We start from the raw sequence: 27,277 nt of genomic DNA, 5'->3' as shown, positions 1-27,277 counted from the left end.
ATGCCTGGTGAGGGAACTAAGACCCCGCATGCCAAGCAGCTTGGTCAAATATTTAAAATAAAGTCCTTCAGTGACCCCTCATCACCTACACCCTGCCTCCCCTACCCACATTCATCTACTTCCTGAGCAGGGCACACTGCACCATGTAATCAGGCTCTGTCCATCTTTTCAGCCTCATCCATGTCACTTCCTGTCACTCCCACACTCCATCACACTGAACTACACACAGGTCCTCAAACACAACTTGCTTTTACACATCTCAGGGACTTTCCAAATGCTCTCCCCACCCCTGACTCCCACCTTTACCTGAAGTTTTTCCCCAGTTCAACTGCCAACACCCCAGAGCCTTCTGTGGCCCTTTCCTTCCACCTACTACTGTATTTCTACAGCATGCTGTATACAGCACTTCTGCATTGTTTCATCACCAAGTTCTCGTCTGTGAATGGGTCCGTAACTAGTGAAAGAACAGGGCCAGATGGTCTTTGCAGTCGAGCAGCCAGCACAGGGCCTAGCTCATTCCTGGCATTCAGAAAATTTTCAATGAATGACTGAGTTTGCAATTCAAAAGGGCCCACAAAGATGACATCTTTTAAGGAGTCTGTCCAGCTAACAAAGACACCCTTTTCTCATAGAATTGACCCTAGACACCAACTGGACTGGAGATGGACATCTGATCTGAGCTGGGCCAAATGGACTCCTTCTCAGAAAAGAGGAACTGACTCTAAGAAAAGCAAATTTGTTTCTGAAACTACAACATGTAGTGCATGCATGCTTAGTTGCTCAGTCTTGTCTGACTTTTTGCGACCCCATGGATCCCTCCAGGCTCCTCTGTCCATGGAGGTGGTCCAGGCAAGAATACTGGAGCGGGTTGCCATGCCCTTCTGCAGGGGATCTTCCTGACCCAGAGATCAACCCTAACAAACGTTATGCCCTCCTTCCCACCAGTCCCCAAATCTGTGTGTTCTGCCAAGTGTCAGGGAAGTCAAGCCACGCATCTCCCATTCCAATAGGCTAGCTGATCCAATTCACAGTAGGCAGGTGAATCCCAGGGTCATGACCTCCACACTGAGATGTGCTCAGTATCTGGTGGGTAAGAAACCCATGCTCACCAAGTTCCCTGCTGGATGTGCCATGGAGCTGCCAACCTGGGCCACCATTATGTCCAGCCCTAAGATTCTATGAAGGATACAGACCTTCCCTGCACACACTGGGCCCTAACCAGGGGCAGAGGGCACTAGTGTTCACTGGTTGAGGGAGAGGAAGGCAGGATCTTGGAGTACCAGGGAGCTGAGAAGTGGGTGCTCAAGAACCCATCCCAGAGAGATGAGTAGACTTTAAGAGTTAGTACTTGCACACATGAGCCAGGGCCCAAGCCCCTGGCACATGCACTGAAGTCCTACTGGACTTCACTTATAAAGCACACATTCAAAGATAAAAGTAAGAACTTCAAGACGGTTAGCTACCGAGCATTAGACCTCAGTTCAGTTCAGTTCAGTCACTCAGTCGTCTCTGACCCTTTGCGACACCATGGACTGCAGCACGCCAGGATTCCCTGTCCATCACCAACTCCTGGAGCTCACTCAGACTCATGTCTATCGAGTCAGTGATGCCATCCAACCATCTCATCCTCTGTCGTAGACCCCAACTGCTGGGCAGTTCTGAGCATGGAGCTCTGTGTGACTGCACTCATCATACGCCCATGAAGTTGACCCTCTACACAAGAAAAAGAGTTCTGTGTGGGCGTGCATGCTAAGTCGCTTCAGTCGTGTCCCCCTCTCTGCGACCTTATGGACGGTAGCCCACAAAGCTCCTCTGTCCATGGGATTCTCCAGTCAGGAATATTGGAGTAGGTTGCCAGGCCCTCCTTGAAAAAGAGGTCTAAACCTTATTAAGTAAAATAAGAACAAGAAGCTGAAACAAAAAAAGAAAAACACACTTCAAATGCGTATTAAAGAAATTTAGGACACTCAGACGCATACATCAAGATTACCATTCACATCTCAGCTGAAAGATGAGCTAACGAGCAGATGTCTCTATTTCTTTCAGCCCAGACTGTAGAATTGACCAGGAGCTCTAGAATGTATAGATAAAATGGAATTAGATTTATAAGCATTAAGTCAGGCTTTATTCCAAAGTATAATGCCTTTAGCTAGTCAGAGAGTATTTCATAAAGATAGACTAATCCCAGGGCAAAACAGAGGAGGAGATATTACCAGTTTGCTTTGCCCTAATAGGTTATGCTTTTACGGCTTAGAAGTTCAACAGGAGCTTCACTTTCCAGAGGCTTATACAAAAAACTTCCTGTTGGCATTGGCTCCAAACAAGGCCTTTCGTATTTCTGGCATCTTTTGCTGGGATAAGAGATCCAGGCGACTTTCCAGAGTATTAGAAACCATTATTCTCTGATCACTACTGTAGACCTCCACACCTCCAGTTGTGTCTGTAGCCAGTTGCACCTCTTTGTCAACTTGAACTTCCACACATCTGTGGGAGACTGCGGTGTACTGGGGGATGGCTCTTTGCACTGCAGCCTCCACCAGGAAGTGGTCCTGTGGCCTGCAGCGTACAATCACCACAGGCTCCAGCAGTCGGAGCAGACCCTGGAGCACTAGTTTATCCAGCAGCCCCTGGTAAAATTCTGGGTCTGTCACAATCCGGCTGAGTCTCAGCTTTGCATCATTCAGCAACTCTGAGATGAGGTCGTTTCGGGCTCTCAGGACTTTCAGCCTTGCCTGATTCCTCAAGGTAGACATCTGGATTTTCTTCTGCTGCTCTATCTGCTTCTCTTTCTTCTCATAATACTCCATGATCTTCAGTCGCTGGGTTTGCACAAGGCGTCCTTTCTCAATGTTGAACTCTTCCTCAGCCTTGGCATCTATTTCTTCTGCCTTCTCATTGGCTTCCTGCTCAATGAAAGCCATCATGTGCTTAATCTGCTTTTGCACATCGACATCACTCAGGGCCATGGCTGCTCCTGGAAAGGGAGGTAGAGGAAGAACTGGTGGACCTCTGGTTCCTCTGACTTAGGGCAGAATTTCAGGTGTGTTTCTGGAGCTCCACTTTCTGAGCTGTGGAGTGTATGAGGGGAGGAAGGATAGAGTTAGGGTCCAAAGGGAAGGATCACAGAGACCATTTATTCATGACTCATGTCACAGATGAGGAAACTGAAGCCCAGAGAGGGAAAGCAACTTGTCCAAGGTCATACCCTAGTAGAATCAGACTCAAACTTGGGTTCCCAGAGTTTCATTTTTACTACACTCATCACCTTTTTGTCATCAAATAATATGAGACAATCAAGACAAAAGATTTCCAGCCAGCAATGGCTCAATCATAGATAACAAGTGGAGAGAATGGAAAGGTCAAATTAATACAAAAATGGAAAGTGTAGGCACATTTCAGGTTGGAGAGGGCTGAGGGAGTCATAAGAAACTTGTGGTTAAACAGGATTCAATCCAGGAAGGTTGCCTAGAAAAAGAAAGGTCTTTAGTGCCTCAAATGATACAAAGAGACACAATACTCATGGACAGATAGTGGCACCCTGGAGAGAACTGGAGGTGGGAGAGGTTGACGCTAATCCTTTAACTGGAAGTGGTTTCCAAACCTAGATGTACGTATAAATCACCTGTGGGCCTTTCAGGAATACAGCTTTCTAGGCCCCACTCCAGAATACTGAATTAGAAGCTCTGCCAGTAGGGTCTGCGTGGGAATCCATATCTTTAAGTCTCTCTGGGCCCTCCTACACTGTTGGTGGGACTGTAAATTGGTGCAGTCACTATGGAGAACAGTATGAAGGTTCTTCCAAAAACTAGAGTTGCCAGATGATCCAGCAATCCCACTCCTGGGCACACATCCAGACAAAACTATAATGTGAAAAGATACCTGCACCTCTAAGTTCATTTCAGCATTATTCACAAAAGCCAAGACACGGAAACAATCTAAATGTCCAAGAACAGATGCATGGAAAAAAGATGTGGTATATATATATTCACACACACATATATACAATGGAATCTTAGTCATAAAAAAGAATGAAATAATGCCATCTGCAGCTATATGGATGGACTTAGAGATTATCATGCTAAGCAAAGTAAGTCAGAAAGAGAAAGACATATATATATAACTTATCTGTGGAATCTAAAATATGACACAAACGAACTTATCTACAAAAAAGAAACAAACTCACAGACATAGAGAACAGACTTGTGGCTGCTAAGGTGGATGGGATGCAGGGGAGGGCTGGACTGGGAGTGTGGGACTAGCAGATGCAAACTATTATATATAGCATGGTTAAACAGCAAGGTCCTATGGTATAGCATAGGTAACTATATTCAATATTCTGTAATAAACCATAATGGAAAAGAAACAAAAAAAGACTCTCTGGGATGCTTAATGAGCCCAGGCAAATGATATAGGAAATTTTTAAAATGACATATGAAAAAATAAGACTAGCAATAAAGAGGCAGAAAATATTAAAAAGAACCTAACAGAAAATTTGAAGCTAAAGAATATAATAGCTGAATTGAAAAATTCACTAGAGGTGTTCAACAACAGACTTGATTATGGAGAAGAAATAATCAGCAAACTCAAAGATAGGCCATTTGAAAGTATCCATTATTGGAGAAGCAAAATTTTTTTTAAGTGCAGAAAGTCTAGGGACATATGGAACACCATCAAATGGATTAATATATGCACTATGGAAGTCCCAGAAGGTGAGGAGAAAGAAAGAAAGGAGCAGAAAGCTTATTTGAAGAAATAATGACTCCAAACTCCTCAAATCTGAGGAAGGCAATGGACATCCAGATTCACAAGCAAAACTGAAAAACCAACCAAATCATGTCTCTAAAACAAATCGGTGAAACATGGGGACAGCAGGAGAGGGACAAAAAATGCTGGAAGACAGAAAACAATGAACAAACCGGCAATAGCACATCTTTCTTTTACAAGTAATTATTTAAAATGTAAATGGATTAAACTCCATAATCAAAAGCTATAGAGTGGCTAAATGAAATTAAAAACAAAACAAGATCCAATCCTACGCTGTCTCCAAGAGACTCACTTTAAGAACACACATAGGCCGTGAAACACATATTCTTTTTACTTTCAAGTGAAAAGACAGAAAAAGACAGTCTGTGCAAATGGTAACCAAAAGAGAGCAGGAATGGCTGTACTTAAGTTATATAAAATATACTTCATGTAAAAAACTGTCCTAAGAGTAAAAGAAAGACATTTTATAAAAATAAAGGTCAATTCAACAAGAAGATATAATAACTATAAATAGATACATACCCAGCATCAGACTACTATGAAGTAAACATTGACAGGACTGAAGAGTAATAGACAGGAACACAATAACAGTAAGAGTTCAACATCCAGAGAGAAGATCAATAAGGAAACAGAGGACTGTAACAATGATATAGATCAAACAGACCTAACAGACATAGCAAAATATTCCATGAACAGCGGCAAAATACACATTTTTCTCAAGTACAATTTTAACATTCTCCAGCATAGATTACATGTTAGGTCACAAACCAAGTCTTAACAAACTGAAAAAGACTGAAATCATACCAAGCATCTTTTCTGACCACAATGCAATGAAACTAGAAATCAGTAGCAGAAGGAAAAATGGAAATTTCACAAGTATGTGGAAATTAAAATGCTCTTGAACAACCAGTAGCTCAAAGAAGACATCAAAAGGGAAATTAAAAAATATCTTGAGACAAACAAAAATGAAATACAACATACCAAAACTTGGGATGTAGCAAAAGCAGTGTTGAGAAAGAAGTTTATAGTGTTAAAAGCCTACAAGTAAAAAGAAGAAAGGACTGCCCTAGTGGTCCAATGATTAAGAAACTGCCTGTCAATGCAGGAGACACAGATTTATCCCTGGTTCAGGAAGATTCCACATGCCTCATGATGACTTAAGCCGGTGCATGACAACTACTGAAGTCTGCACTCTCTAGAGCCTGTGCTCCACGGACCAGAGAAGCCAACACAATGAGAAGCCCGCACACGGCAACCAGAGGAAGCCTGCTCACAGCAACAAAGACCCAGCACAGCCAAAAATACATATTTTTTTAAAAAAAGAAGAAAATTTTCAAATAAGCAGCCTAATTTTATACCTTTAAGGAACTAGGAAAACAAAAACTAAGCCCAAAACTAGCAGAAGGAAATAATAAAAATTAGGGCAAAAATAAATGAAACAGAAAAATGGAGGGGGGGAATCAATAAAACTAAGAGCTTTTGAAATGATAAAACTGACAACCTTTAATTAGACTAAGAAAAAAACAGAAGACTCAAATAAAATAAAAAATGAAAGAGGAGACATTACTAACAGTGCCACAGAAATAAAAAGGATTATAAGAGATTACTATGAACAGCCATATGCCAACAAATTGGAAAACCTAAAAGAAATGGATAAATTCCAAGATACATACAACCTACCGAGACTAAATATAAATAGAAAATCTGAACATAGCTATAACAAGTAAGGAGATTGAATCAGTAATCAAAACCTCCCAGTGAAAAAATCCCAGGACCAGGTAACTTCAAAGGAGAACCCTACCAAAAAAAAAAAAATTAAAAAATCAATGTCAACTCCTTGCAAACTCTTCCGAAAAATGGAAGAGGAGGGAGCACCTCCAAATTCACTTTAAGAGGTCAGCATTTTTTCTTGGGCTCCAAAATCACTGCAGACAGTGACTGCAACCATGAAATTTAAAGATGCTTGCTCCTTGGAAGAAAAGCTATGACAAACCTAGGCAGTATATTAAAAAGCACTTTGCCAACAAAGGTCCATATAGTCAAAGCTATGGTTTTTCCAGTAGTCATGTATGGATGTGAGAGCTGGACCATAAAGAAAGCTGAGCACCAAAGAATTGATGCTTTTGAACTGTGGTGTTGGAGAAGACTCTTGAGAGTCCCTTGGACCGCAAAGAGATCAAACCAGTCAATCCTAAAGGAAATCAACCATGAATATTCATTGGAAGGACTGATACTGAAGCTGAAGCTCCAATATTTTGGCCACCTGATGAGAAGAACTAACTCACTGAAAAATACCCTGAAGGTGGGAAAGATTGAAGGCAGGAGGAGAAGGGGATGACAGAGGATGAGATGGTTGGATGGCATCCTTGACTCAAGGAACATGAGTTTGAGCAAGCTTGGGGAGATGGTGAAGGACAGAGAAGCCTGGTGTGCTGCAGTCCATGGGGTCACAAATTGTTGGACATGACTGAGCACCTGAACGACAATAATTACCCTGATAACAAAGCCAAAGACACTAAAGAAAACTGAAGCCCAATATCCTTGATGAACACAGATGTAAAAATCCTCAACAAAATATTAGCAAACTAAATTCAAGAGCATGTTAGAAGAATTATACACCATGACCAAGAGGGATTTATCCCTAGAATGCAAGGATGGTTCAACATATAAAAATCAATGATCATACAAATGATCATTCAACATGCAAAAATCAATCAGTGCAATATACCACATTAATAGAATGAAAGATAAAATCACATGATCATTTCAGATGAAGAAAAGGCATTTGAGAAAGTTAGACACCCTTTCATGATAAAAAAACAACCAACAAAGTAGGAATAGAATGAAATTACCTCAATATAATGCAGGTCATATATGAAAAGTGCACAGCTAACATCATCCACCTGGCTTCCCAGGTGGCGCTAGAGGTAAAGAACCTGCCTGTAATGCAGGAGACATAAGGACATGAGTTCAATCCCTGGGTCGGGAAAATCCCCTGGAGAAGGAAATGGCAACCCACTCCAATATTCTTGCCTGGAGAAACCCATGGACAGAGAAGCCTGGAGGGCTATGGTTCATGGAGTCGCAAAGAGTCGGACACGACTGAATCGACTTAGCACACAGCATCATTCATACTCAACAGTAAAAAAATGAAAGCTGTTTTTCTAACATCAGGAATAAGGCAAGGATGCCCACTCTTGCCACTTTTATTCAACATAGAATTGGAAGTCCTAGTCACAGCAATTAGACAAGAGAAAGACATCAAAATTGGAAACATACAAGATCAACATACAAAAATCAATTATTTCTGTAATATTAAAATGAATAATCTAAAAAGAAAATTAAGAAAACAATTCCAATTATAATATCATCAAAAAGAACAAAATACTGTGACTAAATTTAACCAAGGAAGCTAAATACTTGAACACTAAAAACTACAAATTACTGTTGGAAGAATTTAATGACACAAATAAATGGAAAGATAACCTATGTTCATTAGAAGACTTAATACTGTTCATACTACTCAAATCGATCTACAAATTCAATACAATCTCTATCAAATGCCCAATGGCATTTTTTTTAAGAAATAGAAAAAACAACCCTAAAATTAAAATGAAACCACAAGGAATCCTTCACAGCAAAACAGTCTTGAAAGAGAACAAAGCTGGAGGCGTCACACTCCTAACTTCAAAACATATTACAAACCTATAGTAATTGAAACAGTATAGTACTGGTAGAGAGACCAATATAACAGGATACAGATCCTAGAAATAAACCCACACAAACACAATAAAATGATCTTCAACAAGGGTGCCATGAATACGCAATGGGGAAAGGACAATCTCTTTAACAAATGGTACTGCTGCTACTGCTGAGTCATGTCAGTCGTGTCTGACTCTGTGGGACCCCATAGATGGCAGCCCACCAGGCTCCTCCGTCCCTGGGATTCTCCAGGCAAGAACACTGGAGTGGGTTGCCATTTCCTTCTCCAATGCATGAAAGTGGAAAGTGAAAGGGAAGTCGCTCAGTCGTGTCCGACTCTTAGCGACCCCATAGACTATAGCCTACCAGGCTCCTCCGTCCATGGGAGTTTCCAGGCAAGAGTACTGGAGTGGGTCGCCAGTGCCTTCTCTGAACAAATGGTACCAGGAAAACTAAATATCCTCAGGCAAAAGAATTAAATTGGACCCTTATCTTACACAGAAATCAACTCAAAATGGATTAAAGAATCCCATATAATCCAACAATTTCACCTCTGGAGATTTACCCAAAAGAATTGAAAACAGGATCTCAAAAGAGATATTTGCATTCTCATGTTCACTGAAGATTTACTCACAATAACCAAGAGGTAGAAGCAACTTAAATGTCTATTTATGATTGAATGGATAAAGGAAATGTTGTATATACATTCAATGAAATATAATTTTGCCTTAATATGACAAGGAAATTCTGTCATATGCTATATCATAGATGAACCTTGAGGACATTATTATGCAATGTGAAACAAGTCAGTCACAGGAAAAATACTACATGATTACACTTAAATGAGGCATCTTAAGAATCAAATTCATAGAAGCAGAAAGTATAATGATGGTTTCCAGGGGCTAAATGGTGGGGAATTAGGAAGTTGCTGTTTAATGGGTATAGAGTTTCAATCATGCAAGATGAAAAGTCCTAGAAATTGGCTATACAACAATGTGTATATAGCTAGTACTGTACACTTAAATTTTTTGTTAAGAGGGTAGACTGTATGTTACCTGTTTTTTTTAATTGGAAAAAAAAAAAAATGCTGTCCCCGAAAGATGTACCACTCACCAAAGCTTGTCGGAAAAACATACCCATGTTTGTGACAAAGACCAAGACTTTGGGTTCAACTTTGCAAACTGTCATCGGAAGTTAAAAAGAAAATAATTTAGCCCATCCATTCTCCATTATTTTAGCATGTAATTTTTCTTAAACTGCGCTTTTGTAAGTAAACAGCAAAACATTCTCTGTTCCTAAATAAGACAAGTCCATTAAATTTTTTTTTAAGGCTCTCTGGGTAACCCTGCTGATCACCAGCTTTGAGAGCCACTGTAAATGAAAGACAGAGAGTGGGAGATGCAGGAAGTTGCAGGTTAAGTGTATAGAGGAAAAAAATGTACCAGACAAATCCTTACCAGCCCCCCTGCCAAGGGCCAGCCTTTGCTCTGGTGCCGGAGTCTGCAGGCGGAATGCGGAACTTGGAACACCTACTGGAACCTGGCACTGTTGCTTCCTTCTTTCTGCAGACGACCCTCTCAGTCTGACCTGGCAGCTCGAATTGAAAGAGCCAGGCTGTCACTGGGGAAGGCGAGCCAAGCCCGCCAAAAGGAGGCCAAGAGGAATTTCCTTGGCACACAGGCCTGGGCTGGGGGATGTGCTTGCACACCCAGAATCTCAATTAAGTTGGCACACGGTGGGCTTCAACTCTTGGGTGGGCCCACCTTAACCAAACCATCAGAGACAGATGCGTGTGTGAACCCAGGCAGCCAGTTTCTTAATTTACTAATGAAAGATACAGCCGTCAAGCTGGCAGGTCATGGCCCTCTTTCTCTGTATGTGAGTCACATGGGAAGCCAAATGCAAAAGTTGTCTAGTGAGAAACCAGGGCAAACAAAATGTGCCAGATGGTCTCTAAGAATGGCACGCTGGCCACAGGTGCTGGCATGCTCTGGTCCATAAGCGAGGACATCCTCTCCAAGTCCAGACAGGGCTCAAAGGGGGCATCACTGGCTTCCACAGTGTAAGTAATCTTCTGGAGTAAGATTGCTGGAATTGAGATCCTAGTTCAGCACTTAACATTTGTATGACTTTGGGGAATCAGCTCATGCCTTGAAGGCTCAGTTTCCTCATCTGTACAGTGGAAATAATAATAGCATGCACATCATAGGATTATTGTGAGGCTTAAATGAAAGAAGTGAGTGTTTAGCATAATGCTAAGCACACAGTTAATCGTCATGCTTGGCAGTTCCCGTCATCATCAGCGTCACTACTAGACTGCTACTGCTTTATACCTAGCTCTTCTCCTCTGCTTTAAGCCTCATCATCGTCCCTCTGTATATGTACAGAGACTGCTTTGATTTCCATTCTCAAAAGTAAGTAGAAACACGTCCTAGTCTTGCTTCCTTGTATTCAACTTAGTAACCCTGCAAGAAGCTTGAGAACCTCCCAGCGCTTCACGGCATATTCACCCGTGATCTCAGGTGGCCAGCCATATCCTTGGTGATGGGAGGTGAAGTCCTGGAATTTCAGGGCTCTTGGGCTGTGGGGGTGAGGTGGAGTCATCTCACAGCCTGTAACAGTCCCTGAAACTGCAGTCCTGAGTTCTCATACCTCCTCTGGGACTCCCATTTCTAATCAGTCTCTAGGTGCTGGGACTTGAAAGCAGCTGCACGGTGGGGCAGGGCTAGAAGTCAGGGATTGAGCAAGTGTCTCCGCAGGAAAGCAGCTGCCCGTATAATGCATCTGGCTGATGTAACTTCCAGTCTGTCTGGGATGGGGATTATGAACTCACATGAGCCTGTGGCTCAAAGAAAACAATGAAAAGGAGCTAAGAAATATGAAACATACGTGTCTGCTCTTGCACAAGGGCACAGGACTCTCCCGTCCCACGAGGCAGACTTGCACTGTAAGTGGCATCTGTCCTGCCCGTACTTGGTAGGGGACAGCACCCAAAGCTCTCAAGATGGTCTTACTCCCATAAACTATTCAATACCAAGGTCTCTTCACTGCCCCCCAGACACAGCAGGCTCAGCCCTACCTAACTCACATAGCTTGTGATCACACAGTTCCCTCAGCTAAACAGCCTTCCTCTGCTTCTCTCCACTTAACTAAATCACATCTACATCTTCGGCCCAATGTGAGTCCCACTACCTCCTTGACCTCTGGACTCCTCCTCAAAATGACAGCATGGCCTATTTTCCAGATATAATTCACAGTCTTTTGATGCTCCAGTTACCTTGCTTCCTCCAGGAAATTCCTTGAGGACAAAAATCTCCTTCTCTAGCAGGGGTTGGATGCAGACTCGTTAAACATGAATTGATTGGATTAAAGGCTTGAGGCTGGGGTGGGGGGAGTACTTTTTTTTTTTATCGTGAATTGTAACACACATTCAGAAAAGTATACAGCTTAATGAATTATTATGAGGCAAACATGCAGTAACCAGCACCCAGGTCAAGCACAAGGACATTACCAGCACCCCCAGAAACCCCTCCTTATGACCTTGGGGAAGAAGACATTTCAAAGCTGATGATTTTATATTCATAGGCATAAGAGGTGTTCTTAGAGGAAGTGTGGGCTTGGAAATCTCTCTTCGCCAGTCCTCACCTACAGGAGCCTGTGTGCACCTTGGAGAATCCTCGTCACCACGAGAGGGAGGAGGGGAAGCAGGCATGCTTGGGGGGCCAAATGTGTCTGTCAGCCTGGAACCCTGTCCAGACCCTGATGCTACTGTTCCTCATTCCAGCTGGGATTTGTAAGTCTGAGAGGTCACGTGTCCAGGTCTGGGCTCCCTGGTTTAAGGACAAACAGCACCAAACCGGGGCCTCCAGCCACTTAGAGATGACAGAGTGAGCAAGGGAAGGGTGCCCGGGGCAACTTGCAGGGCCCAGGAAGTGGGTGAGGAAATTCAGAAAAATAAGGACTCCTCTGGGGGTTTAAAATACTTAATATGTGGAAAGGGGGGGTCCCCTTTTCTGTCTTTGGACAAATATTTGCTGAACATCTACTACATGCCAGGTACCATGTAGGCACTAGAGATAGAGAACAAGCAAACACCAGCCCTGCCTCCCAAGCCCACGATGTCATAGGAGGGACCGACAGGTCAACAGGAAGTCACACTACAGGTTGGCCTGTTAGCAATCAGCAGCTCCAAGACAGCTAGGTGAGGACTTCGCTGGTGGTCCACTGCCTAAGACGCCAAGCTCCCAGTGCAGGGGGCCAGGGTTCGATCCCAGATCAGGGAACTAGGTCCCATACACTGCAGTTAAAGATCCCACATGCCGCAACTAAGACCTGACATGGCCAAATAAATATATAGTAAAAAAAAGAAAAAGGCTAAGCAAATGAAGGGATCCAATGCCTAAATCCCTCCCTCCCAAGTTCACCATGGGCTCTTTTATAATGAATTGTTCTGCAACCATTAAGCTATGTAGCGGGTGGTTTGAAACACACCATTAGTGACAACAAATGCTTTAGATGCAGGTCACTTCCCTGGTAGCTCAACTGATAAAGAATCCACTTGCCACGTAAGAGACCCAGGTTCTATCCCTGGGTCGGGAAGATCCCCTGGAGAAGGAAATGGCAACCCATTCCAGTATTCTTGCCTGGAGAACTTCATGGACAGAGGAGCCTGGTGGGCTACAGTCCACGGGGTCTCAAGAGTCAGACACGACTTAGTGACTAAACCATCACCACCACTTGGAAAAGGTAGCAAGTTGGTATATTCATGAAGGAGGGTTTTCCAAATAGATAAGAATCAATCAAGTTGTTAGGGATACCTGACTCAAAGCAATGCCTTGGGGTTTCCAGAAGGACTCTGGCTCAGAAACGTGGAAGGGTACCTGAACCCAACATAGGAAGGAATAAGAGCAAGCAGAGGACACAGGCTGTGACTGCAGACTGCAGTAGAAGGAGTGGTCCTCTGGGTAAAGGGTCAACCTCGGAGGGAGAGGCACGGATGGGGATTGAAGGACAGACACTTGAGAAGCAGGAAGAGAAAGTGAGAGTCTTTTGACAGGGAGAACGCTGTGGGCAGAGGCACTGTGCTGGGAATGTGTAGGAGGTCTGAGCGCAGAGAACAGATTGGATCAGCAGCAGCAAACAGGCCTCCAGTGGCAGTGGGAGTGAGCGATGTCTAGAAAGTCGGAGCTCAGTTGGGGAAGATTTGAAATGTCAGACTGAGGGCTGGGACATGAGGCTAAGGAGACCCATTAAAGGTTTTGAGTAGGGATGTGACTTGGCCAAACCCGGGTTTAGAAAGATTAGCCTGGTGGTGGTGAAAGCTGGAGAGTCTGGCTTTAAGTAAATGCCAGGTCAAGACTGCATGGATGCTTGGACAAGAACATGAGAACAGAGGTGGAAGGAGATGTGGTACCAGAGCTGGCAGGTTTGAAGACTCAGGGTCTGGCCCTGGCAGCACCTGCCGAAGCTCCACCCACAGGATTGAGCTGCTCAGCTCAGTGTGAAGATACGGGAAAGCAGGTGTGAGGCACACTGCTCCTTCCAGAGCCAGCTGGGGATAGAGAAAGCAACAGCCAGAGAGTTCATTTGGTGAGGAATTAAAAGACCCGTCCCCCCAGAGAGGAAATCAGAAGTGTCCACAAAGCTTTATCTCTGCTTCAGTTGCTGATAACTAAGGGGACACATACAGTTTTAATCTAAGAACTCCATCCCAGTGGCAAAGCAGGCTGTGATTGGGACTGGAGAAAGCTAATGCCCACAAGAGGCAGGCAGGTAATATAAAGTAGAGAATCAAGTAGGGTCAGAGACATTTCTTCCCCAAATAATGTACATTAAGAATTTACAACTTAGTTTCTCCTTTTCACACATCTGCAGGAAGGTTACTTCAAAGGAGTCCAGTTCTCCCAGAGAGCAATGTGCTACAAGTTGCATGGCTAAAGGTTTGCAGTGGTGGCTCCCCACACCTCCAAAACAAAACCCCTCCGTTTCATCGCTGCCTAAAGGGCTCAGCCTTCTGAGTCTCCTGGAAATGGGGACGTGGGGGCACAAGTTCTCATATTTTAGGGAAGCTGGAAATCCCATTTGAAAAGTAAAATCCTTTTATCTTTTTTTTTTGTCTTATTGTGGTAAAATACACGTAACAAATTTTTGTCATTTTAACCACTAAGTAATGTTCTGCTGCTGCTGCTAAGTCGCTTCAGTCATGTCCGACTCTGTGCGACCCCATAGACGGCAGCCCACCAGGCTCCCCCGTCCCTGGGATTCTCCAGGCAAGAACACTGGAGTGGGTTGCCATTTCCTTCTCCAATGCATGAAAGTGAAAAGTGAAAGTGAAGTTGCTCAGTCGTATCCGACTCTTAGCGACCCCATGGACTGCAGCCTACCAGGCTCCTCCATCCATGGGATTTTCCAGGCAAGAGTACTGGAGTGGGGTGCCATTGCCTTCTCCGAAGTAATGTTCAGTGGCATTAAATACATTCACATTGTCGTGTGACAGACATCACCAATCATCTCCAGAATGCTGTACCCATCAAACACTAACTCCTCATTCCGTCTTCCCGCATTTTCTGGCAACCACCACACTACTTTGGGTTTCTATGCATTTGACCACCCTCAGTTCAGTTCAGTTCAGTGGCTTAGGGATGTCTGACTCTTAGCAACCCCATGGACTGCAGCACGCCAGGCTTCCCAGTCCATCACCAACTCCTGGAGCATGCTCAAACTCACATCCATCGAGTTGGTTATGCCATCCAACCATCTCATCCTCTGTCATCCCCTTCTCCTCCTGCCTTCAATATTTCCCAGCATCAGGATCTTTTCCAAGGAGTCAGTTCTTCACATCAGGTGGCCAAAGTATTGGAGTTTCAGCTTCAGCATCAGTCGTTCCAATGAATATTCAGGACTGATTTCCTTTAAGAATGACTGGTTTGATCTCCTTGCAGTCCAAAGGACTCTCAAGAGTCTTCTCCAACATCACAGTTCAAAAGCATCAGTTCTTTGATGCTCATTTTTCTAGAGCTGACCACTCTTGAAACCTCTTGGGAGTGGAATCATTTGTCCTTTGTGACTGACTTATTTCACGTAGCAAAATGTATTCAAGGTTTATCCATGTTGTAGCACTTGTCAGAATTTCCTTCCTTTATAAGGCTGAATAACATTCCATTGTATGTACCTATCACATTTTGCTCAGTCGTCAGTGGCATTTGGGTTGCTTCTACCTTTTTGCTATTATGAATAACATTCCTCTGAGTGTGGGTGTACAAATATCTGTTCCAGTCGTTGCCTTCAATTATTATAGGTATTTACCTAGAAAGGGAATTGCTGGATCACATGGCAATGCTCTACTTTTTGGAGGAAACTGTGCCATTTTCCACAGTGGCTCCACCATTTTATATTCCCACCAGCAATGCAACAAGGGTTTCAATTTCCCCATGTCTTCACCAATATTTGTTATTTTCTGTGTTTTTGATAAAAGCCTTCCTAATGGGTGTGAGGTGGTACTCATTATAGTTTTGATTTGCATTTTCCTAATGATTAGTGATGTTGAACATCTTTTCATGTGCTTATTGGGCATTTGTGTATTTTCTTTGGAGAAATGTCTATTCAGGCCCATTTTAAAAACCAGGTTGCTTTTGTCGTTTAGTTGTAGGAGTTCTCATCACTTTGTGGTCCTGAGCACTCCAGCTGCCAGCCAGGTAGCCAGCCAGCCAGCAAACAAAGCTTCTAGATAGGGTTTTTCAAAGTGTGGGCTGTAAAACCAAAAGGAATAGAAAATCCAAAATTCATTACAGGTAGTGAGCTTAAGTGCTGTTTGTCAAATTTTTGTCATATATATGATGCATACGTACATACGTATTCTGGTGCACAATGAAAATGTATTTGTTAACTGTGATTTAACATACAAAACAGAAGAATTGATACTTTTGAACTGTGGTGCTGGAGAAGACTCTTGAGAGTCCCTTGGACTGCAAGGAGATCCAACCAGTCCATCCCAAAAGAGACCAGTCCTGGGTGTTCATTGGAAGGACTGATGCTGAGGCTGAAACTCCAATACTTTGGCCACCTCATGAGAAGAGTTGACTCATTGGAAAAGACCCTGATGTTCAGAGGGATTGGGGGCAGGAGGAAAAGGGGACGACAGAGGATGAGATGGCTGGATGGCATCACCAACTAGATCCACATGAGTTTGGGTGAACTCCGGGAGTTGGTGATGGACAGGGAGGCCTGGCATGCCGAAATTCATGGGGTTGCAAAGAGTCGGACATGACTGAGCGACTGAACTGAATATACAAAACATTTGAACAACAGTGACCTCCGGACTTTCCTGATGGTCTAGTGGTTAAAACTCTGTGCTCCCAATGCAGGGGACTTGGGTTTGATTCCTGGTCAGGGAACTAGATCCCACATACTGCAACTAAGACCCAGTGCAGCCCAATAAATAGTACTTTTAAAAACAAAGCGACAACGAAAAACTCTGACCTCAAGTTAACTGAATCCAACCTCCTTAGAAGGCACCCAGTGTTACTCAAGCAGACCCTGGAAATTCTCCCTCAATCGATCTATGGAAGTATTCATCCCCAAAACACATCTCTTCTAGGTGGGGATGGGGGTGGATGGAAGTGGTCTGAGATTCTGGCTACATGACGTATGAGGAGCATGGTCACTCAGACATATCCAGCTTTTTGTGAGCCCACGTACTGTAGCCTGCCAGGCTCCTCTGTCCATTGAATTTTCAGGCAAGAATGCTGGAGTGGGTTGCCATTTCTTCCACCAGGGAATCTTTCCGACTCAGGGGTTGAACCTGCATCTCCTGTGTCTTCCTGCATTGGCAGGCAGAGTCTTTATCTTTATGAGCCACCTGGGAAGCATGAGCAACTTACATGGCTAATATCTACTGAGCATGCCCTCAGGGGCTGGGCGGTCACAGGACATCATGGGATGGTAGCTGAGGGTAGGAACCAGGCTGCCCCTGAAGTAAGAGGCCTCTCTCTGCCCTGGATGCCCCCATGGGCCATAACTGGTGTCGTGAGAAGTGCAATGGATGGAGCATCAGAGGTAAAGGGTTCAATCCTGATGTCACTCACAGGCTGGATGATCTGGATAAGGGCTCACAATCTGTTCCAACTCCCTCTGGATAAAGACACAAAGCCTCATCTGTTTACAGAGAGGGTGTTACTGAGGAATTCTGTGAAAGCCAAATGCTGTGTTAAATGCTAGGTGAACCACAGGTGTCCTCATTCACAAAACACCACCCCAATCATCCTGCCCTTCCCAGAACCTCAAGCTGCCTTGAGGTAGGAGCAGGCCAGTAGTCATACCCCTCGAAAGCCCCCAGGCAAGTGGAGGGTGGGCTTGAGGTCATCCAGGAGCCCCAGGACACAAGCTTTTCTAAGGGAGCTGGCTGCCCAAGTCTCCAGCTGGTGGGCCACGGTCAGGGCTGGCCTAGAAAGAGCAGATGCTCTGCTTGTTCAATGTTTGCTACCTGTTCCCAGTTCAGGGGATGCATTCAGATGCCAAATGCTTCTCTGCTGCTGCTGCTGCTAAGTCGCTTCAGTCGTGTCCGACTCTGTGCGACCCCATAGACGGCAGCCCACCAGGCTCCCCGTCCCTGGGATTCTCCAGGCAAGAACACTGGAGTGGGTTGCCATTTCCTTCTCCAATTCATGAAAGTGAAAAGTGAAAGTGAAGTTGCTCAGTCGTGTCCAACTCTAGCGACCCCATGGACTGCAGCCCACCAGGCTCCTCCGTCCATGGGATTTTCCAGGCAAAAGTACTGGAGTGGGTTGCCATTGCCTTCTCCAAATGCTCCTCTAGTATTGACTTAATGTTTGCTGCTATAGGCCCTGACTGGCTTCACCTCTGCTAAGAGACACAGCTCAAGCCCAGAAGCAGGGTAGCTACTGGCTTGCAAGGAAGAGAGTGTATCCACTCAACTGTGTCCCTCACGGTGCACAGGGGCTTCCATATGACATAGTTGGGAAAAGCTCTTTCTGACCCCCTCTGTGCTCATCTTAACACTTTGCCCAGAGATCAAACCAGTCAATCCTACAGGGAATCAATCCTGAATATTCACTGGAAGGACTGATGCTGATGCTGAAGCTGAAGCTCCAAGCCAGCTGATGCAAAGAGCTGACTCACTGGAAAAGAGCCTAATGCTAGGAAAGATTGAGGGCAGGAGGAGAAGGAGGCAACAGAGGATGAGACGGTTGGATGGCATCAGTGACTCCATGAACATGAATTTAACCAAACTCTAGGAGATAGTGAAGGACAGGAAAGCCTGGTGTGCTGCAGTCCATGTGGTTGCAAAGTATCAGACACAACTTAGTAACTGAACAACAACAGAGTCCAGTACATAGCATTTAAGCATTATCTGTTGGACTCATAGATAAACGGATGGATAGTGAGGAAAGAGTCTTCTGTATAGACTGTCACAATCCTAGGGATCTGCAACTCTTTTTCAGATGGAGGAGAGAGGAATGTGAAGAGGTGCTGCAGTGGTTGCCCCAGGGAGACACCTCCTCCTGTTCCACCCACAAACTTGGAAAATAGAGCTCAATAAGAATTTAACTCCCTGTGGCGTTTCACTCTGTGCCTGCACATGAGTGGAAACAGTGACAGATTTTATTTTCCTGGGCTCCAAACTCACTGCAGACACATGACTGCAGCCATGAAATTAAAAGACGCTTGCTCCTTGGAAGGAAAGTGATGACAAACCTAGATAGTGTACTAAAAAGCAGAGATATCACTCGGCTGACAAAGGCCCATATAGTCAAAGCTATACTATTTCCAGTAGTCATGTGAGAGTTAGACCATAAAGAAGGCTGATTGCCGAAGAATTGACAGTTTCAAACTGTGGTGCTGGAGAAGACTCTTGAGAGTCCTCTGGACAACAAGGAGATCAAACCAGTCAATCCTAAAGGAAACCAACCCTGAATATTCATTGGAAGGACTGATGCTGAAGCTGAAGCTCCAATACTTTGGCCATCTGACGCAAACAGCTGACTTGTTGGAAAAAGACCCTGATGCTGGGAAAGATTGACAGGAGGAGAAGGGAGCAACAGAGGACGAAATCATAGGATGGTATCACCGACTCAATGGACAAGAGTTTGGGCACACTCTGGGAGACAGTGAAGGACAGGGAAGCCTGGCATGCTGCAGTTCATGTGTTTGCAGAGTCGGACACCACTTAACAACTGAACAATGAGCAACTTAGCATAAGCAACGGACTCAAGAGAATACTCCCTCCTCTCTGGTACTCAGTCTTGAAAAGTCTCCTCAACTCAGCAAGACCACTAAGGTCAACTTTGGTTCAATTGTGCACTGCGATTCAGAAAGTACTTCCAGCAGAAAGAGTAATAGAGTTTGCCTCATTTGTTCCTGTCTTTCAGAAATCACAGTCCTGAACTACATTCAATATCTGAAAACAGGGATTTAGGTATGGTAGAAGTTGGAATCTCTGCTCGCACTGCATGAGGCACATTGAATACAGCGATCCAGTCCTCCAATGTCTTCTCAGGAGGCTGGAGTTGTGAGGAACAGAAGCTGGAAGTGGTTAACAGAACAGAAAAGGAAATTCTAAGGATTATGCGTGGCTCACAGGATAGTGGCAGGCTAGAGAAGCTGCTCAGGACTGTCTTTACAGGAACCACGCCCAACATACGCCTCAGGACCTGCTCTGATGAGAAAACCACTTCTGGTATTGTTGCTGCCAACAAATTCTAGACACTCAGTGTATACAGTGGTCACTTCTGCACCAGGAACTCAGTTACACCACAACCAGCACCACCACCCACCCTATGTGCCACTTCCTGTATTCAGCACTGAGTTGTGGGCCAAGCACCAAAGCTTCGAGAGTGCGCTCTGTATTTAACTGTAGTCACTCCAGCTCTTGAGTCCGACAAGGAAAGCAAGAGTCTGTAACAGCTTCCACAAGAGTGATCTTTTTCTTCCCACCAAGACTTACAAAGTGGAAGATTCCCCAAATTCAAAATGCGCATATAACACTCAGTGACTACAGGATCCACTATGGAAAAATAATCATCAACAAATCTTGGATGGTTTTCTGGCACTGTTAGAACTGAAGCCTGGAATAAAATCATTAATTTCATTTCTGGAAGATGGATCTATGATCTGGCCTCCTTTGAACCTTACAGGAGGTGGCCACTCCCAGATCATAGAAGTATTCTGTACCAGCAGCCTCTAAGAAGTGTCCTTTTCTATGATTCAGCAATAGTGGCAATGCCATCTGTTATAATGACTGGTCTCCTGACCTAGGCTGCAGCAAAAGATGGTTAGAAATGAAGATGGGAAAACATTATTAAGGGTGCTTGAGCTAAAATTCTCAGAGGCTGGGATTTACTTCTGAGTTTCTAGTATGTAACGAGCTGGAAAAAAGGAGATCTAGATGTGTTCTAGAAACATAACTAGAAATGAAATCAGTGAGCCCAATGTATTGGATTTTTTAAATCATCCTGATCATCAGAAACCACTGACCTTTAAGAAATTGCTGCAGTGTTTAAGCCATTAACATCTCAACTAAAAAATAGTGTAATACATTACATCTGACCCCTAAGAGAAAAGGATGCAGATGGGAGGTTTTAGTGGTAGGAAGAAAAAGAGGAATAGGTATGGCACACAGTGTGATGCTACAAAGGTGGGCCAGGTGGAGTCTGGGAAGCAGGACAGCCCTGGGGAGTGAAGAGGCTGCAGTCTGAAGACACTGGGCAAGTATGGAGGAAAGAAGCATAATTGAAGAGCAGAGGAGGGCCTTTCTTGGTGGTCCAGTGGCTAAGACTCTGGGCCTCCAACGCAGGGGGCCCAGGTTCAATCCCTGGTCAGGGAACTAGATCCCACATACTGCCAACTAAAGATCCTGAGGTCTGCAACAAAGATCAAAGATCCAGTGTGCTGCAACTAAGACCAAGTGCAGCCAAATAAGTAAAAGGGACCAGGTAGAAGAATGATTACCATTTTACCTCCTTGCCAATAACTCTAAGAAGGAAGTTGGAAGGGGGAAAGGAGTAACTACTATCAGCCAAGAATCAGGGACTCACACCAAGCTTGGATTCATGTAGTGACAAATCAACTGACTGACATTTAAAACAAATCACAGATTTGACTTGGATCCTTCTCACCTCCCTCTTCCCTTGAAATTTGCTTTTTCTTTATTTCTAGTATAGCTTGGGGAGACCTTGAATCTTGGACTGTTGGCAACAATCCAGGGGTAATAGGTATTGTTGGTTGCCTCCCCAGCATATATTACCCCCCATGCCTACTGTCCACTGCGCAGGAAACATAGAGTTTGAGGGGGAATAAAACTCTGGCCTTGGGGTGGGCCCTGACCCGCCTAATAAGGATAGTTCCAAGCCCCTGTCCCAGCAATGGTTTCCGGGACAGCCAGTAGCCCAGGCCTAAGGCAATGAGCATCTGACATTCTGCTGGCCACCGTGATGAACTCAGCTAATCTGAAGAGAGGAAGTCCAAGAACTTTGTGTATTAAGCGAATCAAGAGAAGCTCTCTCTCCTGCTGGGCAGTGTGGTATATGGGTGGTAAGGCCTGGACCCGGTGTAACCATTTTGTTTTCAAGAGAGAAAGCAACCTAAGTAGGACGCTGACCCAGAGAGAAGAGAAAAACTGAAAGACGTGCAGGAAAAAAAATTGATTCAGGGTTTTGACCAAGCCATACTTGAAGCCTGAGCTACTTCTGGTTGTTTCAGTCAAAGAAGTCCATACATTCCCTTTGCTGTTGAAACCATTTGGGCTGACTTTCCTATTCCTTGGAACCCAAAGCATCGTGACACCAATGGTCTACTGGAATCCAGTTGTTCATTTCTGGAGTAAATGTGAGGGGACACAAACAAAATGACAGAAAGCGAATACATTTTAGAAACTTAGTGACCTTCTGGAGTTCTACTCTCAGCTTGATTTAGGCAGTTGGTCACATGTTTAATCACCAAGAGGAGATTGGTAAATTTCGAAAAGTTAGGAAGAAACCTAAAGAAGTAAAGAGGCTAAAACAGAGAAGATTTAAAAGGGAGAGAAGGGATATGTCAATGGAATCATAACATAGACACCTCAGAGTACCCCAGCCCTTCTCTGTGTTACCAAGCCCTGTGAACTTGGTCATCTAAACTTCCTGCTTCTTCACTTTCACAGCCATGCCTGATCCAGACCTTCTTGACCTCTCTCCTCCTCACTTTCTCTGCCTTCACTCTGGTCCCTTCTAAATCCATGTTCTACACCACTCCCAGAGTGGTCATCTCAAAAGATAGCTCTAAACTTGTCATTTCCAACTGAACACTTTTAATGCCTCCTTCCTGTGGAACATGGGAAATAGTATGAGCTCAGACCAATTATTTTGAAAGCTAGCTCTGCCACTTAGCAGCTACATGACTTTGAGTAAATGTCTTAATTTCTCTGCACATCATCTATCTTGACTGCAGTGATAATACTATCATAGACAAGATTCCTTTACCAGTGACAGAAAACCAATCTACACCATCTAGGCAAAAAGGAAGGGAGGACTTATTAAGTGACCAACTGAAGCCCACTAGTATACAACAGAGTTTCAGGGATACCCAGAATCAGGAACTCTTAAATATCCTGTGTCATCCCTGCCACTTTTAGGGGGGATGGGTGGAGAGCACCTCTCTCCATTTTTGTTTCTCTGTGCATTGTTGCTTCATTTCCTTGAGTTAACTATTTTGTAAATGTCTGAAACATGAAGCAGGAATGACTCACTGCCTTTAGGCTCTTATCTTCCAGTTAGTTAGTACCAGTTTTGAATCCCAAATTCAAACTTCTCAAGAAGGGTTCTGGTCATCCCATCTGGTGTCAGGTGCCCAGGGCTAATCAATGGAGGTCAAGGACAGGATGTGTATGAAGAGGGCATCTACCATTTAACCATATGATCAGAACCTCCCTGGTGGTCCAGGGGTTAAGGTTCCATGTTCCCAGTGCAGGGAGCCTGGGTTTGATTGCATGCCACAACTAAAAGATCCTGTATGCTGCAACTAAGACCTGGAGCAGCCAAATAAATCAACAGGTAAATGGTTTTAAAAAGAAAAAGAAAATAAACCACACGATCACAGAAAGAACATGTAACACAAGCAAAGGGTGTTGTTTTGGATAGAGAAGCCAGTAGGTATTCTCTATGAATTTTATCTTGCATGGTTATTTTGGGGGTGTAATAGGATGACCTATGAAATGAGCAGCAAATACCCAGGACAGTGGCTGGGCACAGTACACAGTGACAGCACACAGCAAATCCTCCTTTCCTCCCTTCATCACTTCCTTACTGCCAGAGCCACTGTTTACCTAGCTAGTGCCTTTGTCTGGATAGCAAGGAGATCAAACCAATCGATCCTAAAGGAAATCAACCCTGAATATTCATTGGAAGGACTGATGCTGAAGCTGAAGCTCCAATACTTTGGCCACCTGATGCAAAGAAATAACTCATTGGATAAAGACCCTGAGCTGACTCACTGAAGGCAGGAGGAGAAGGGGATGACAGAGGATGAGATGGTTGGATGGCATCACTAACTCAATGGACATGAGTTTAGGCAAACTCTGGGAGACAGTGAAGGACAGGGAAGCCTGGCGTGCTGCAGTCCACAGGGTTGCAAAGAGCCTGACATGACTTAGTGAATAAACAACAATAACAAATTAAAAAGATGTCCCTCTGTGGGTGGATGCCACCCCACAGGCACAGGTCTGATAAGCAAAAGTGGCCTCTGTGATAAAAAAAAGTGCCCCTTCTTCCCGTGTACACAGCCTTAGGCTAGGGTCATGGCTTTGCAGGTATCACGTGGGCCTTTCTGGGTATCCTATTTCTCCCTTTGCCTTTGTGCAGTGCACAGACTGCCCAGCCCAGGTTGGCCCCGCATGCCCTTAACGTGGCATCCAGAGGCCCATGGCCTGGTAGCACCACACAGTTCTCAATTAAACACAAATCAGTTCTTTCACACCACTAATCCTGCATTCTGTCCACCCTACATGGCTCAGCATTCCCAAGAAGTTGCGTGCTGTTCCTTCTTTCTGTCTTTCCCAGGCATTCTTATCTTACTCCTATTAAACCCCAGGCCAATGACACCCTTCTGCACACCCAGAGCTAGGTACAAACAGCCTTCCTGCACTTCCCAAAGACTGTTCTTCATCCCCTACTACAGCACTGAACACATTATATAGTACTTATCTGTTGAGATCTGTTTCGTCCTTCTAGCTAACCTATTGGTGGGCTGACCTGGGCATCTGGGATAATACTCCCCTCTGCCTCCATATACAACTGGTGGAATCAACCCAGAGCTCGAAGTACTCCTGGCAGTCTGTTTTGGCTTTTCTATGGGCCAAAGGGATGAGGTCACCATCATCAATGAAGTCACCATTGCATGATTCATCTGACATCAGTTCCCCATTTGGAATGTCCTGATATTCCCAGAACTTCTCCCAAAGGATCCAGAACCTAGAGACCCTTCCATCTGTCAAGGTTTTGGAGCTAATCATCCAGCTCTCTGGATCCCCAGTAAATATCTGCCTTTCTGAAAAGCAGCAAAAGAACTGAGAGGCTGGAGTCTTGAATGGAGGAAGCCTCCATCCTCCCAGTCCTGGAACAGACCTCATTATCCCTCATAAAAGCCTCCCCCATGTCTCTAGCAACTGGCCCAAAGCCTTTACCAGGATCTTTCAGAGTACATTGTGAAGAGCTCTAGAGTTGTCAAAGGTGAGCCTTGATCACACCCTATGGACAAGCTCACATTTACAGATGAGAAACCTGAGGCCCTGAGGAGTGGCATGGTCAAGGTCACACTGCTAACTATGGTCAGTCAGTTCAGTTGCTCAGTCATGTCTGACTCATTGCAACCCCATGGACTGCAGCATGCCAGGCTTCCCTGTTCATCACCGACTCCTGGAAGCTTACTCAAACTCATGTCCATTGAGTCCAATCATCTCATCCTCTGCTGTCCCCTTCTCCTCCTGCCTTCAATCTTGCCCAGCATCAAGGTCTTTTCCAATGAGTCAGTTCTTCGCATCAGGTGGCCAAAGTATTAGAGTTTCAGCTTCAGCATCAGTCATTCCAATGAATATTCAGGATTGATTTCCTTTAGGATTGACTACTGTCAGAGCTGAAACCAAATGTCTTCTCTCGGCTGAGAGTATGCAGTAGCTCCTTAACCTGTCTCAATAGACTCCTTTCAGTATTCTAGTGGCAGCAAATGCTGCCTGAAGAAGTGGTCCTGCAGGCAAAGGAGGCAAGTCCTCCTTCCTTCCCCTCTAGAAGGAAGTGGCAGAGATTGGCCTTGAACTGAGCTCTGACTTCAAGACACTGAACTGCCTTCCTTAACAGGGCGTTCAGTACATATAAAGTGTCTTTCAGATTGACTGCATAATCTAAAGCAGCTGGCAGTGTAAATACTCACACTCAAACACGATGGAGGGGTCTGGTGAGACATCCAGTGGGACTCCACAAGGAACTTCTGACAAGCCAGGATGTCTTTCAGGACAATGGAAATCAGATTTGGGATTTGAGGGCTGAGGCCTCGGAAGCATGGCATGAGTACATAACCAACTGAGCATTTCCCACGGTGTGTTCCCAGAACCTGAATGCTGAAAAGAGGTGGAGACCTTTGGGATAACCACTTCACCTGTCTGCGTCTCAATTTGTTTACCTATAATCTGAGAGAGATCTCAGGGAGACCGTATGGTTGACCTCTGCGGTGCCTCTCAACACAGCGTTTTCTGATCCTGTGAACTGATGACAGGAAGCGATTTATCTGGCGTCAGCAAGGGGAGGGAGGGTGTGGTGTCAACGTGGAGTGTATCATCCCCGCCTCCCCTGTCCTCCAAGGCCTAAACTTAGAAGCAGCACTTTTGGCCAGTGAACAGATGGGTGTTTCCAGGCTTCGTCCAGGCGGGAGGGCAGGGGTTGTCGCCTGGCTCACTGGCCATGTCTTTGAGCTCTGGGGTGTAACACTCCTCAGGGATCCCAACCTAACACCTTCGAGGGATACTGGGACTGTAAAGGGGCCTCAGAGAATGTCGCCTCTAGGGGGAGCACAGGTACACCCGCAGCATCCAGAGTCGCCCAATCTACCTTTTCTGGCAAGGAGGGCGGGGGGTAGAGAGTGCGTCAGTGGTTCAAGATGCTGTAACTCCCTTAGTCACCAGTTTCATAGCAAATGATGTGGACAGCATGGGTTGGGTTGGTGGAGGGGAAGGAAGGGAAACCAAGCCTCAATTCAGGAGTTCCTACTTTCCAGCTCAGGAACTACCGCCACCCCTCCCCTGTCACTCCCGTGCGCCTGAAAAAAAAAAAAATTTTTTTTTTTTCAAACTCTCTTGGCCTTTCTTCCTTCCCGATTTCTAGTTCTATTGTGCATTTAGAGGCTAATAGAATGGATCCTGCCTTCCGGGTGGAGTTTAAATATATACGAATAATTTTGCACGACTATTGCGTCATCATAAAAGTCGTCGTGGTCTCCCAAGAGGGCTCCACATCTTCTCCCAGCTTCGGGGCCTTGGGACGCTTCTGGGCGCTGCGGGCACTTTCGCGAGGAGCCCTCGGCTCCGCCCGAGCGCGGGTTTCTCGGCCCCCCTCCCCCAGTCTCACCTTCCTCCCCGCTACGCTGCTCTTCGGCTCCTCCTCCACGCCCCCTCCCCGCAGCCCCCGCGCGGAGCCAAGCTAGGGTGAGCCGGCAGGGCAGAGCGGCGGCTGCGGGCGGGGCGCGGGGCTCTGGAGCCGGCAGGCGGGCGGGCGGGGGCGCGAGGCTGGCTGCCCGCAATCGGGGGAGGCGCCTGGGCCCGCCCTCCTCTGGG

General features: G+C 45.1%; 1 protein-coding gene across 5 annotated transcripts; it reads right to left on the bottom strand.

Annotated features, from left to right (window-relative positions):
* Positions 1-2,102: 2,102 nt before the first annotated feature.
* On the bottom strand, positions 2,103-27,244 carry ATP6V1E2 (ATPase H+ transporting V1 subunit E2). Of its 5 annotated transcripts, none has more exons than XM_086327119.1 (3): positions 27,072-27,244; positions 26,131-26,213; positions 2,103-3,068 (listed from the first exon to the last, which is right to left on the bottom strand). In XM_086327119.1, the coding sequence occupies exon 3, from the start codon at positions 2,964-2,966 to the stop codon at positions 2,286-2,288; it is 681 nt and encodes a 226-aa protein (XP_086183245.1). In that variant the 5' UTR covers positions 2,967-3,068; positions 26,131-26,213; positions 27,072-27,244; the 3' UTR covers positions 2,103-2,285. The 5 variants fall into 5 exon arrangements, with proteins under 5 accessions (XP_086183245.1, XP_086183248.1, XP_086183246.1 ...); XM_086327122.1 differs by having other exon boundaries at positions 2,103-2,974; positions 27,072-27,210; XM_086327120.1 differs by lacking the exon at positions 26,131-26,213 and having other exon boundaries at positions 27,072-27,224.
* Between the last annotated feature and the right edge of the window lie 33 nt (positions 27,245-27,277).

Source organism: Bos grunniens, chromosome 11, assembly GCF_055505025.1.
Source record: "Bos grunniens cultivar Pamir isolate PY7600 chromosome 11, Bosgru_T2T1.0, whole genome shotgun sequence".
Classification (NCBI taxonomy): Eukaryota; Metazoa; Chordata; class Mammalia; order Artiodactyla; family Bovidae; genus Bos; species Bos grunniens.
This window is presented reverse-complemented; position numbering and strand designations above follow the sequence as displayed.